At 36.5% G+C, this 12,045-nt stretch overlaps 1 protein-coding gene across 1 annotated transcript in view; it reads right to left on the bottom strand.

The window, feature by feature from the left end:
- Positions 1 to 12,045, bottom strand: part of LRP1B (LDL receptor related protein 1B) — a 676,318-nt gene that overhangs the window by 283,650 nt on the left and 380,623 nt on the right. The window contains exons 17-20 of the mRNA XM_019472156.1: positions 10,419 to 10,541; positions 8,708 to 8,848; positions 4,364 to 4,489; positions 2,356 to 2,472 (exon numbers count right to left, since the gene is read on the bottom strand). Of these exons, the coding sequence (XP_019327701.1) occupies positions 2,356 to 2,472; positions 4,364 to 4,489; positions 8,708 to 8,848; positions 10,419 to 10,541 (507 nt within the window). The remainder of the gene's footprint in view (positions 1 to 2,355; positions 2,473 to 4,363; positions 4,490 to 8,707; positions 8,849 to 10,418; positions 10,542 to 12,045) is intronic.

Below are 12,045 nucleotides of genomic sequence, written 5' to 3'. Positions count from 1 at the left end.
TTCTTGAATCAATAGGAGCAAAAAGTTATTCGTAGCTGGAGACTGGTGCAGTTAAAAATCAATGATTTGTAATGGTAACAAAAAGCAAACCATGATTTTATTTTTAATACAAAAACTTGCAATTACAAGAAGAATTTTAAACTGCTTCGTAGGAAAAAAAAATATATACCAATAAATAGAATAGCTAAATAAACGCCATTAGTGTGCCCATTAGCCATCAAGTTATAAGGCAGAATGAAAAATGAAATATTTGACACGTGTGCACAACCACAGTGCTCGAGAATAAACAAGATTCTAAAACATGAAACCTATGTAAAGTTTGGCCAAACTGAAAAAGGGCAGGTGAAATAAATGCTGATTAAATGATCTGAAGAAATATTCCAGAGCAGCTGACAGGATACCATACAAAACACATGGGAAGAAGTGAAAAAAGATGACATTAACATCTGTATACTTATAAGGTGTCTAAGAACACAAGGTACAGCTAGCCAGATGAACTATTCTAGCACCAAGTGCCATGCTGTACCGTGACACAGAATGTTATAATTTCAGAGACTGCAAAATACAGTGAGTCCACTGGGATCACCTATTCTACCTCTGGACACAACAGAACTTACCTGATTTGAAGCATGGCAGTTAGAAAACTACCTTAATAATATTCTCATTTTCACTCACATAATGATTTTATTATGGCTTAGATTTTATTAAATCTATTTTGAAGTAACTGATCAGATATCAATTACTCTCAATATAAAATTAGCATTCTTTTTTACTGGTTTATATCACTATTAAAAGAAGAAAGAGGAAGAAAGCAGTAAGAAATAAGACAAGAGAAAGCAGGTGAATATTCCAGGAAACGTAACAACTATTTACTCGTAAAAATCCTGAGAAATCTTGAATGTAGCTATAGAAGGAGGAGATGCTGATAATTACGTAGGGACTTAAAAAGTAACAATGTAAACTCAACTAATGGGTATTAGCTGGTTGCCAGTCACGAATAATTCAAAATTAAACTAACTTAAGGGATTATGGATGAACAGAATTTACTGAGTGGATCCGACATGTTGCCTTCCATAGATTCGCTGGTGATTGAGGTCCTGGGGATTTATGTTTATGGAACACAGGGCATCATGGCGTCAGCCTATGACTTTCATTTATGCATTTACTTTCTATTTTTCTCTTGCTCTCCACTGCAAGTCCTTCACAGGTATTGAGAGTTTTGCAGAAAAACTGCTATCAGTAATAGAACTCTAACAACTCTACTGAAAAGGTTTACAGCAGTAAGAAGTTTCAAAACAGCAAAAAAAAGTAATGTTTTATCAACTACATTGCTTTCATAGCTTGATTTTGATTAAGAAAGAATATATTTTTATAACAGCGAATCAAGTTAGAACATCAGCTATATCTGAGAAGAATACAGGTCTAATTACTAAGTATCCTAACAAGTACACTTCAGATTTTAATTTTTTTGTGCACAACCTGGCACTTCATGTTTGACACTACTAAAATAATCAGGCAGCATTCTTTCTTGAAAACTCTTGAAAAGTCATTTCAGAAACATATTCTATTATATTGCGACACACTTACTAATTCATATTAGTAAGTCAAATAATATCACAGATATTACCTTGTAAACAGGGAACAACCTGATACAATATTTTGCAGACAGCTCATTGACCCTTTTGCTCTCAGACTCACAGCAGTTACCTGTAACCTGCCAAACAGATGAAGGCAGTCATGCTGACTTACAAAAAAACCTTAATTGTTTGGAAGCAGCTGATTAGAGAGAGTGCACCTCTCTTTGCAATATCTCAGTAAAGCAGCAGTCAGCAGAGCTGCTGCTACTCTCTCATGATATAACCGAGAAAGACTGATTTTTTCTGCAAAATACAACATCAAAATATCCTTCTGTTCAGACTTGAAACAGCCTGATTTTATTGACTTCTAGCATATGCTGAGGGGGCCCATGTGAAGAGCTATGCGGCTGAGATAAACACCAAATTTTGAGGGTGTCAGTATTTGATAATGGGCTGTAAATTAGAAAAGCATTGACTGATCTGCATATTTGGTATTGTAGTTAAAAACTCATTAATAGAAAATGCAGCCTTTGCTTTGGGTTTATTTATTAGCCACATAAATTATATTTGCCATTTCAGAAAGATTATCAGTTCATATAAAAACAAAAAGGCCCCTCACACCTTTTGTATCCGTTGGTTCACGTGAAAAGAGGTCTTTATATGTTTAACCTTTTATAGAGTAATTAGTATCCGTTGGTTCACGTGAAAAGAGGTCCTTATATGTTTAACCTTTTATAGAGTAATTGTACTTTTTTCCCCCAAAAGAAAATTTACTTACCACAGGATGTCATTTCATCGGTTTCATCTCCGCAGTCATCCTCCCTGTCACACAGCCATGATGTCGGAATACAGCGTCCATTTCCACACGAAAATTGGTCAACCTGACACGTTCTTGCTGTCAAGACAAAACACTCCAAAAATGCAAGGGAAATGGACTAAATCTGTTAGGTCTCTTGGTGCATGTCTGTATGGAGAAGTTGCAAGTCTGGAGGGCATCTCCTGGCCTGCCGCACATTTTACCTGATCATTCACCTCCTTTGATTTCAGAGAAAATTGAGGTCATCTGCAGGACTGTGTTCTACCTCTGTTATGTAGAATTCCTAGTGGTTTCTTCAACATACGAGAACATGAAGTTTTATATGTAATTATACAAAACTAGGTGGTAGAAGAGCATTAATGTTTGATAAAGTAACATTAGCGCTACAGTTGAAGTAAACAAAAATCAGGGCATAAAAATGTCTAACTTAAGATTGGAATATTAACAAATTGTATTTCATAACATAAACAAAGATCTAGTGAGATTCATATTTACACAGAAAAATGGTAATATACCACGCGTGTGATGTGCCTGGTCTCACTGTTCTTAGAATCTTTGCCTTTGCAAATATGCAACTGTAATGATCCATTAAAGGAAACGATGTACGTCTTTCTTCTGAAGAAATAAAGATCACTAAAAGAAACCATGCTATGTAACTACAGAAATTACTTTGAAAGCTGATGAACAGTAAAACTTGAATAAAAATCTAACTTATAAAACTGACATTACTTATAATTTTGTTTATTCAAAATGTGAACCCATAACTACAATGACAGCGATAGCGACACAGATTTTGATTCCAAATTTAGGCTTTTAGAGTTCATCTATATGTGATTCCACACTTTAAAAAAATGACTGATACATCAGAAACCCCAATAATCAAAAGAATATTTCTTCATTTGCTATTCTCAATTACCATTTTCCTTTTTCTTCATAGAAATAGCCCAAAATACAGTAGAAGAAAAGAAGTTTAAAATATTTCAAAAAAGTATTTTTTTAAACATGAACAGCGTTTGCCACTTCAGGAACAAAAGGGAAAACAAGACTACAAAATTCAACCCACAGCCAACTGACACAGGGATGCAAAATACGGTCTTCAAATCAGACTCTATCCTACAAGCAAACAGTTGAATAGCAAAGGATATCAAGATGTATTACAATCCACAATAATACTGTAGAGGCGATATGGACACTATAGGTCTGCATTTGTGCTAGACTGCTTTTAGCCAAACCGCACAAGTAACAACCAGCACAGGTTATTACACGTATGAAAATTTATATCAAGGAAAATGAGTTCAAGGAATATTTTAATAAACAATGTATGCTGTCTATCACTGCATTTCAGTTTAAAATAGTCATCAGCTTATTGATGGCTGATATTCTGTATACCAGATATTTAATGATTGTTTAGCATACTCTACGGACAGGCACTAAACATCACTTCCATACAAGCAAAGGACAGATTTGGAACGCCATGATTTATTGCAGTGGAATAAGTAAACAATCTTCATCTTGGTATTTCCTTAAAAATCCACTACAGAGTTAATAACTTACAAATGAAAACAATTTCCAGCTACCAAGGGGAAACTGAATAACTAATTATGCTTTTGTCAGCATAAAATAAAATTTACTAGTGACCTGGCACTCATCACAGCATCTTAAAGAAACAAAAGTCTAACTGCCAAGAAAGACTTAGCAGGGACAGGTCTGTACCTAAGCAGTGCTTAGACAGTCAACCCATATGGATAGATTAAGTGCTGAATTACTTTGGAAAGCACAGTCAAGCATAAGGATTAAGTAAAATATAATTTGTATTCCAGCCTTAGTAGCATCAAAATCTGAATTAATTTAGAACAGCAATAATCAGATTACTAGTAGCAGACTGGTTCAGTTCAGTTCAGAGCAATCCTGAACTGTTTATGGAACTGGAGTTAGTGAACTTGTATGCAGAGCCAAGTAAAATCTTTACCTGCACAGGCTTTATTTGATTCATCTTCATTATTACCACAATCATTAGCTCCATCACAAAGCCACCTCTTGGGAATGCAGCGATTATTTTGGCACTTAAACTGATCATCAGGACAACTATGATTGACTGGGGAGAAAAAAAGAGGTTTTTTTCCTAAGAAAATAATCGGAGAAAAACAGCTGAAAATAATACATTAAATGGTATTCCCTGGTGATGCAGTTAGTATGGTTATCCTGTAAGTGTGTATATATATATATATAATCATCATGATATAAAAATTGTTCAGCAAACCAGTCAATTAAAAAATATTTCAGTACTTCAATCATAAATTAAACAATACATAGTAAAGAGTCTCCTATCAACCTAGTGTCAATATGGAGATCCTCTTCTATTAACTACTAAGCCATAAAAGATAGCCGCATTTTACAATGTTGCTATTTCCTCAAAGAAAAATCTCCTCGATCACATTTTATCAACGCGATGAGGTTTGCAAACCAAAGCACGTATAAACGAAAGAAAACACCAAAGGGAACTGACGCAAGTTGCTAAGTGCATATCCACAATATTATAGCACAGTGAGTAGGGATTTGGGCAGGTTATAAAACGCTTCTAAAATGACGCACATTACTGTCAATGGCTGCATACAGATCTGCTGTTTACTTACCATGTAATTGTAGGTGTCAAAAAGTGAAATATGCAACACAGTGTAAAACTGACAAAAATATCTGGCATTCAAGAGTGAATAAGGGATCTCACAAACATGTTTTTGCTAGCTACCAAATACCATAGGAAGGATGAAGTCTGAAAGCACAGAAATTATGTAAATACTATTGGCCTGCTCTTGCAGCTGTAGTAAGTATATATGATCTGCTTCTTTCATGCTAATAACAAGATCTATTTTCAGCAGATCTTCCTAATCTCGATCTACCCAAGAGCAGTAAACTATACACAGTTCAGATGCTGGGTTAAAAATAATCTGAAGCTATTTTCCACCTACTCAGCCATCCACAGTCTCTTTTTTAATGTTTAACATCCACCTGGAAACAAACGGTATTTAAAATGAAAGGACGTCTTGCAGGCTTATCCTTGACATTTCAGTAGCTTTTATCTTTGACCTTTCTACCTATTCTTCCTATCGAAAACAACACAGAGCGAGTGTTATAGCAATAGCACATGAACCCTTCATGAGTGTTTTGTGTGGAGGGTGCAAGAACAGTGGAAGTAAAGATTAATTAATAATCTGAGCAGAAAGGTATTCCAAGTCTCATAATACTTATGAGGCAACCTAGTTTGCAATGTGACTGGAGAACAAAACTGGTATCATCCATGTAATAAAATTAAAACTTGAAAACCTTTTTTTTAAAAATCTGAGCTCAATACTAGACATAGATATTGTTTTAAATGGTAGTTAAGTTTTTGCTTATATATTTATTAACATGTGTGTATTATATTCATAACTGCAAATATTTCAGACTAAGTCAAAAAGAACTGTTGAAGTTACTATAGCAACTGCTGAAAAGAGATTACTGTTATCATACTGGCCACTTAAACTATATATCACATACAGATTTGGGACCAGATTATGTTTTCATTTATATCTGTATAAATCCTCTGAGAATTACAAGCTTTGATCAATGAATTGGTCTAAATTACACTAATTTAAATGAGAATCAAGTCAACTCTGCCAAAAGATTTTCTTTCTCACTGTCTTCATTAGTTGAGCTCCTTACTTAAGTGTAAGAATCCCTGGTATTAAAGCAAGATGTAAGTAAGCACTACAATTCAGAACTGGAGAAACGTTTTGAAAAGAATTAGGACTGAAATCAGTCATGACTACTACATGGAGCTATCAAAATACATAAATGCAGGAAAAAACCCAAACTGTCTATGTAACAGCCATACAGAAGAAGACCTATGCATTATAGAGGATCACAAGCTCAGTACGTATCAGCAACATCAGGCCAGTGCAAAGCAGGGAAGATTTACCCAAGGATGTATAACCAGGACTATCAACCCTCACAAACACATTCTCTCAGCCTAACCAGCTTCACAAAGGCCTCAGCAGAAGTACATACATCCAGTTTTGGACATCCAACCCCAAGGATCAGTTGGCAAAGTTCAGAAAGAGCAATGAAATCTAAAAAAACCCATAATCCACTGGAAAAAAAGAACAGATTAGAGCTGCTTTGTCTCAAAGAGATAAGAATGAGAGATTATGATAAGAGTTTTCAGGCACATAGAACAATGCCGCACAGTAGAAGAGTGTATCAGTTCTTCATGTCTACAACTGATAGCAACCCCCCCCCCCCCCAAAACACATTTTCATTTCAGTAAAGGAGATTTGGTTTAGAGAAATGATCTAATGATAGAAATAGCATTGTGACAAACCAAGCAGGGAAAGGAATTTTCACTGCTGCAACCCTAACTTTATAGCAGGCTACCTAAGTATCGTCCAGGAATGACACAGATACATAATTGGCATGTTTTCTATTATTTTTCATTTCAACACTGGGACTCCTCTACAGCAAAAAAATACAGCTCTAGAAAAAACGTATTTTTAAAGACAAAGTATGTCTAATTTAAAACTGGAAGTGTGTGTGGGGGTTGGGGGTTTTTTTGTTTGTGGGGTTTTTTTGTTTGTTTTTGTTTTGTTTTTTGGGGGTTGTTTGTTTTGTTGGGTTTTTTTAAGAAATACATTACAGAATCACAGGAATGTTTAAGGTTGGAAGGAACCTGTTGAGGTCACCTAGTCTCATCCCCTGCTCAAGCAGGGCCAACTAGAGCAGGTTTCCCAGGACCATGTCCATATAAATTTCAAGTTATCTCCACAGACAGAAACTCCACAACCTCTCTGAGCAATCTATTCCAGTGTTTGACTATCCTCACAGTAAAAAAAAAACGTGTTTTCCTGTGTTCAGATAAAATGTCATGCTTTTCAATTTGTGTCCATTACCTCTTGGCCTGCTAGTGGGCACTACTAAGAGCCTGGCTCCCTCTTCTTCATTCCATCTTCTCTCATCAAGTATTTATACACATTGGTAAGATCCCTCCCGAGACCTCCCTTCCCCCCAGACTGAACAATCCCAGCTCTCCCAACTTCTGGGACCACATTGCCATCTTAGTGGTCCTTTCCTGGACTCAACCCAGCAAGTCCCCCTCTTTTTCGTACTGGGGAGCTCAGAACTGGACACAGTCCTCCAGATACGACCTCATCAGGGCTGAATAGAGCGGAAGGATCACAACCTGCTGGTGACGCTCTTTCCTAAAGCAGCCCAGGATGCTCCTGGCTTGCTTTGTCATGAGGTGCATTGCTGGCTAATGGTCAGCTTGTTGCCCACCAGGACCCCAAGGTCCTTGTCTGCAAAGCTGCTTTGTAGCTGGGTGGCCCCCAGCATATACTGATGCCTGGAGTTACTCCTCCCCAGATACATTTCTCCTTGCTGAATTTCACCATATTCCTCTCTGTCCAATTCTCCAGCCTGTCAAGGTTCCTCTGAACGGCAGCACACTCATCTGGTGCATGAGCCACTCTTCCCAGCTTCATATCATCTGCAAACTTGCCGAGTGTGCACTCTGTCCAAGTCATTAATGAAGAGGTTACTGGCCCCAGCATTAACCCCGGGGTACCCTGCTAGTGACTTAGCTCCAACTGAACATTGTGCCACTGATCACAAGCCCCAAGACCTGGCCATTCAGAAAGTTTCCAATCCATCTCACTGTCCACTTACCTAACCCTTCCTTTGTCAGCTGGTTTATGAGGATGTTATGGCAGACAGCGTCAAAAGCCTTACTAAAGTTGAGGTACACAATATCCACTGCTTTTCCCTCATCCACCAAGCTAGTCACATCACTGTAGAAGGCTATGAGGTTGGCTAAGCACGACTTCCCTTTCATAAATCCATGCTGACTACTCCCAATTACTTTCTTGTCCTTCATGTCTTTGGAAACGGTTTCCAGGACTAATTGCTCCATCACCTTCCTAGAGGTTGAGGTGAGGCTGGCCCTGCTTTGTGAAGGTTGGACTAGAGATATTCCGAGGCCTCTTCCAACCTGAATTATCCCGCGACCCATATAAAAAAGTGCAATTGTGGGAAACAAAGAAAAAAATATCAACATTTAAAGAATCAGAAATGACAATGTCAAAAACAAAAGACGACTGCTTTTGTACTATGCTATGAAATGAGTACACGAGTGTCATTTGAAAAGACTACTATTATTATATGCAGGAAAAGAAGAAAATGAAAGATTTACATGAATGATTTAAGGATTATCGCTTTTGTTTGGCTCCCCTCAGACTTTAAAATACAGTATGAATTGTGGGTTAAAATGTAAAAGCATACATACAGCAAATTTCAGAATGCTCATCACTGCCATCCAGACAGTCATCATCCCCATCACAGCGCCAGCGATCCTGGATACAGCGCTTATTGTTACACTGAAACTGTTCAGCTTTGCACAACTGTGGTAGCACTTCTCCATGTTTAACTAGGAAAAATATCCAAGAAGCACATCTATTTTATCAGCTTGACACATACAGAATACAATACTACATCTACATTCTTGTTATCACTCTTCAGAATATTTTTTAGTAAACTTTGTGTATTTGAAGTAATTCCACCTGAAGCCTGTAGCAGCATGCATATCTGAGTGTATGGTTGAGGTAATATATTTTTAATAAATGGAAGAACTCAGAACAGAATGGCACTCAAACTGTTTTTTAAATTGGTGCTTAGATGATAGTGTAAATATATCAGTTTAAAATATTGCGATGACTCATCAACAGTGAAAAGAAAATATTCTTACAGACACAGACCAAATTCTGGTGCATGTTAAAGCCCTAGAAAATGATTACTGAAGAGCTGATTCTTGTATCCAAACAACAACTCCAACACCTGCATTATGCACTGGTACAGACTCGGCAAAGAAGAAAGGATAAAATTCTACTGAGGTAGAATTACGCAGCACGCTACAAGCTTGTTGATAAATCCAGACAGACACATTTCTCAACATAAGGTTCAGAATGCTTAATGTGTAAATACCACACATCACTCTCTGACCCTATGAGGAACACCAAAGTCCTTGGAAAGAGCCGGGCAATGAAGTGTGTTGGGGTAAAAGCAGGAAACCTGCTTCATTCAGATCTGAAAGTGTCCAACCTCTCTTCCTAATGCTTACATTCCATCTTACCAGTGAGAAGTCCACCCTCCAGCATTTTCTGCTAAAAAGAAAAATAGTTTTCTTTAGCAACAGTGATGGCTCTGCCAGCCATGCATTCGGGTCAAATTCAAGGTAATTGCAAGCTCAATAGTGTTCATCATGTTATGAAATAATCCTTACGCTTTACTCATCTCTACTAGCCTTATTGCTGGAGACCTACATAAAGTTTTACACACTACACTTAAAGAAATAAATCAATGAGATTAAAAAAAAAAAAAAGAAAAAAGCTAATTTTGAGTAAGTGACAAATATCAGGTCTAAACATTTAAAAAAATACCTGTATTATCTGATGAGTTATTATTTTTAATTGAAAATCCCCCATTTTATTATTAACACTTTTTTTTTTTAATTGTCATTTCAATGAAGATATCCAATATGTCTGTTTGACATGTTTTATGAACAGTTTCAGCATGAACATTTTCTATACCAGATTTCAATTTAAGATACATAGTCCATATAATAATCTGAAACCAGTTTATACAGATTTAATATAATATAATACAATAATTATATAGATTAATTTCTGGTATTTCTGATAGTCTTCAAAAGAGGTCAGTGAAATATTTAAGTGCTTTATCATTACAGACATTCTGAAATATTTTCCAATGCATTTTATCCTCAAATATTGTGTACTTAATATTTTGTCTTTTTTGAAAAATCTTTATTATATTTAATAAACTGTCTTCAATTAGAATCTTTATTCAAGGAATATTTCTTTGTCTTTGCAAAAATCTTCTAGGAGATTGCACTTTCTTGTTTTATTTTCAGATTTGACTTGATCCCTTAACAGTAGTATCAACTCAGATATCCTTTAAAAAAAAAACAACAAAACTCTTACTCATGCAGGTTGTACTGTTTTCTTCCAAAAGCTGATTATCAGCACAGGCACAAACTCTGCCTCCAGGAATGGCTAAACAAAGAGTGCTGCAGCCTCCATTATTAACACGACATGCGTTATCACCTGTGAAAATAAAGAAAAAGCAACTTTAAAACTAACAGCCATGGTAGAACTAGAAGAATTTTTTTTTTTTAGAAAGCACATGAAGAATTTTTTACAATTATTGTCCTCTCATTTTAGGGACACATTATTCTCATAGTTTGCTTACTACAGGTTACAATATTTAAAAAATTTTAGTTACAGGTTGCAATAACCTGTAAGAATAAAAAAAAACAACTACACCATCAGCTCACAACATTCTATCTCCCTTTTTTATGAGAAGCAAATACTACAAAATATTTAATATGAGGCAGCTACGTGCACAAAGTAGTTTTAAGAAATTAAACAGTATATAAAGGAATGTTCTGAAGTATATTGGCATCTGCACATGTTAAAACAACGTGACTACAAATGCAGACTAAGAAAAAAAAGGAAACACAAATTAAAAGTAGAATGAGATCTACGGCAGACAGAATATAAGGTGAATATTCCACTACTCTTCTGAACACATCTGCTATTTCTCTGCCTTCTTTTTCTGTGTTATTGTTTCTTCCCAAAAGCTGTACGCTGTTAACATGAAGGTACTGACAGCTGTCAGGTGTTTTAATCATCTACCAAGGACTGCTGCATCCTCAATACCTCACTTCTTAGGCCAGCAGACTTAAAACCAAAGCCCACTGAAGCAAATGTTACAATTTCTGTTTGTGTCACTTTGGTCATCACCCAATTGCTTAGATATGCACTGCTGAGGACATTCAACTTCTCATGGTCAAAGCTCTGTTAACATCAAGCTATAAAACTTCACGTCTGCTGAAACTTTAAATTAAAACTACTTTTTTTCATCTTCCTGTCCTAGTAAAAAGCAGGTGTTCCTTCCTCTGCTCCTCCTTTTTAGGTGTACAAAGCATTCATCAACTTCCTGGGTTAAAACAGACTCCGCGCAATTCCCTCTCCTCAAAGCACTATCACTTCATTTTTCATAGAAAATATAATATTAAGTTCTCATAGAGGTAGCTACCCACATGCATATTAAACTGTCCTGTCAGAGCCATACCTCCATGTGCAGGGAAACTTTTTCAAATTATGAAATGAACATCAGATAACCAGCAAATAACTTAAAATTTTCAAGTTTTAAGATGTACCTCAATATGTCTTACAATACAGTCCTCGAGCGTTTCATAATAATCTATTCCCAGACTTTTTTCTGACCCACCATACATCACTTCTTAGAAGCAAATGTGTTCTACAGTCCATTAAAACCCCACTGAACTTTCAGATAAATTTGTTAAAAATAATTAACACAGAATGCTGTGGGAAGCCGCTGTGGTACTTGTACTTTCATTGAGGTCCTCAATGACTTTTTTGCCTCGGTCTTCACTGACAAGTGCTCCAGCCTCACTGCCCAAGCTGCAGAAGGCAAAGGCGGGGACTGGGAGAATGAAGAGCCGCCCACTGTGGGAGAACATCAGGTTCGAGACCATCTAAGGCACCTGAAGGTGCACAAGTCCATGGGACCCCATGAGATCCA

This window comes from Aptenodytes forsteri, unplaced genomic scaffold, assembly GCF_000699145.1.
Source record: "Aptenodytes forsteri isolate BGI_AS27 unplaced genomic scaffold, ASM69914v1 Scaffold11, whole genome shotgun sequence".
NCBI lineage: Eukaryota > Metazoa > Chordata > Aves > Sphenisciformes > Spheniscidae > Aptenodytes > Aptenodytes forsteri.
The sequence above is the reverse complement of the archived record's forward strand: the minus strand, read 5'-3'. Positions and strand labels throughout refer to the sequence as shown.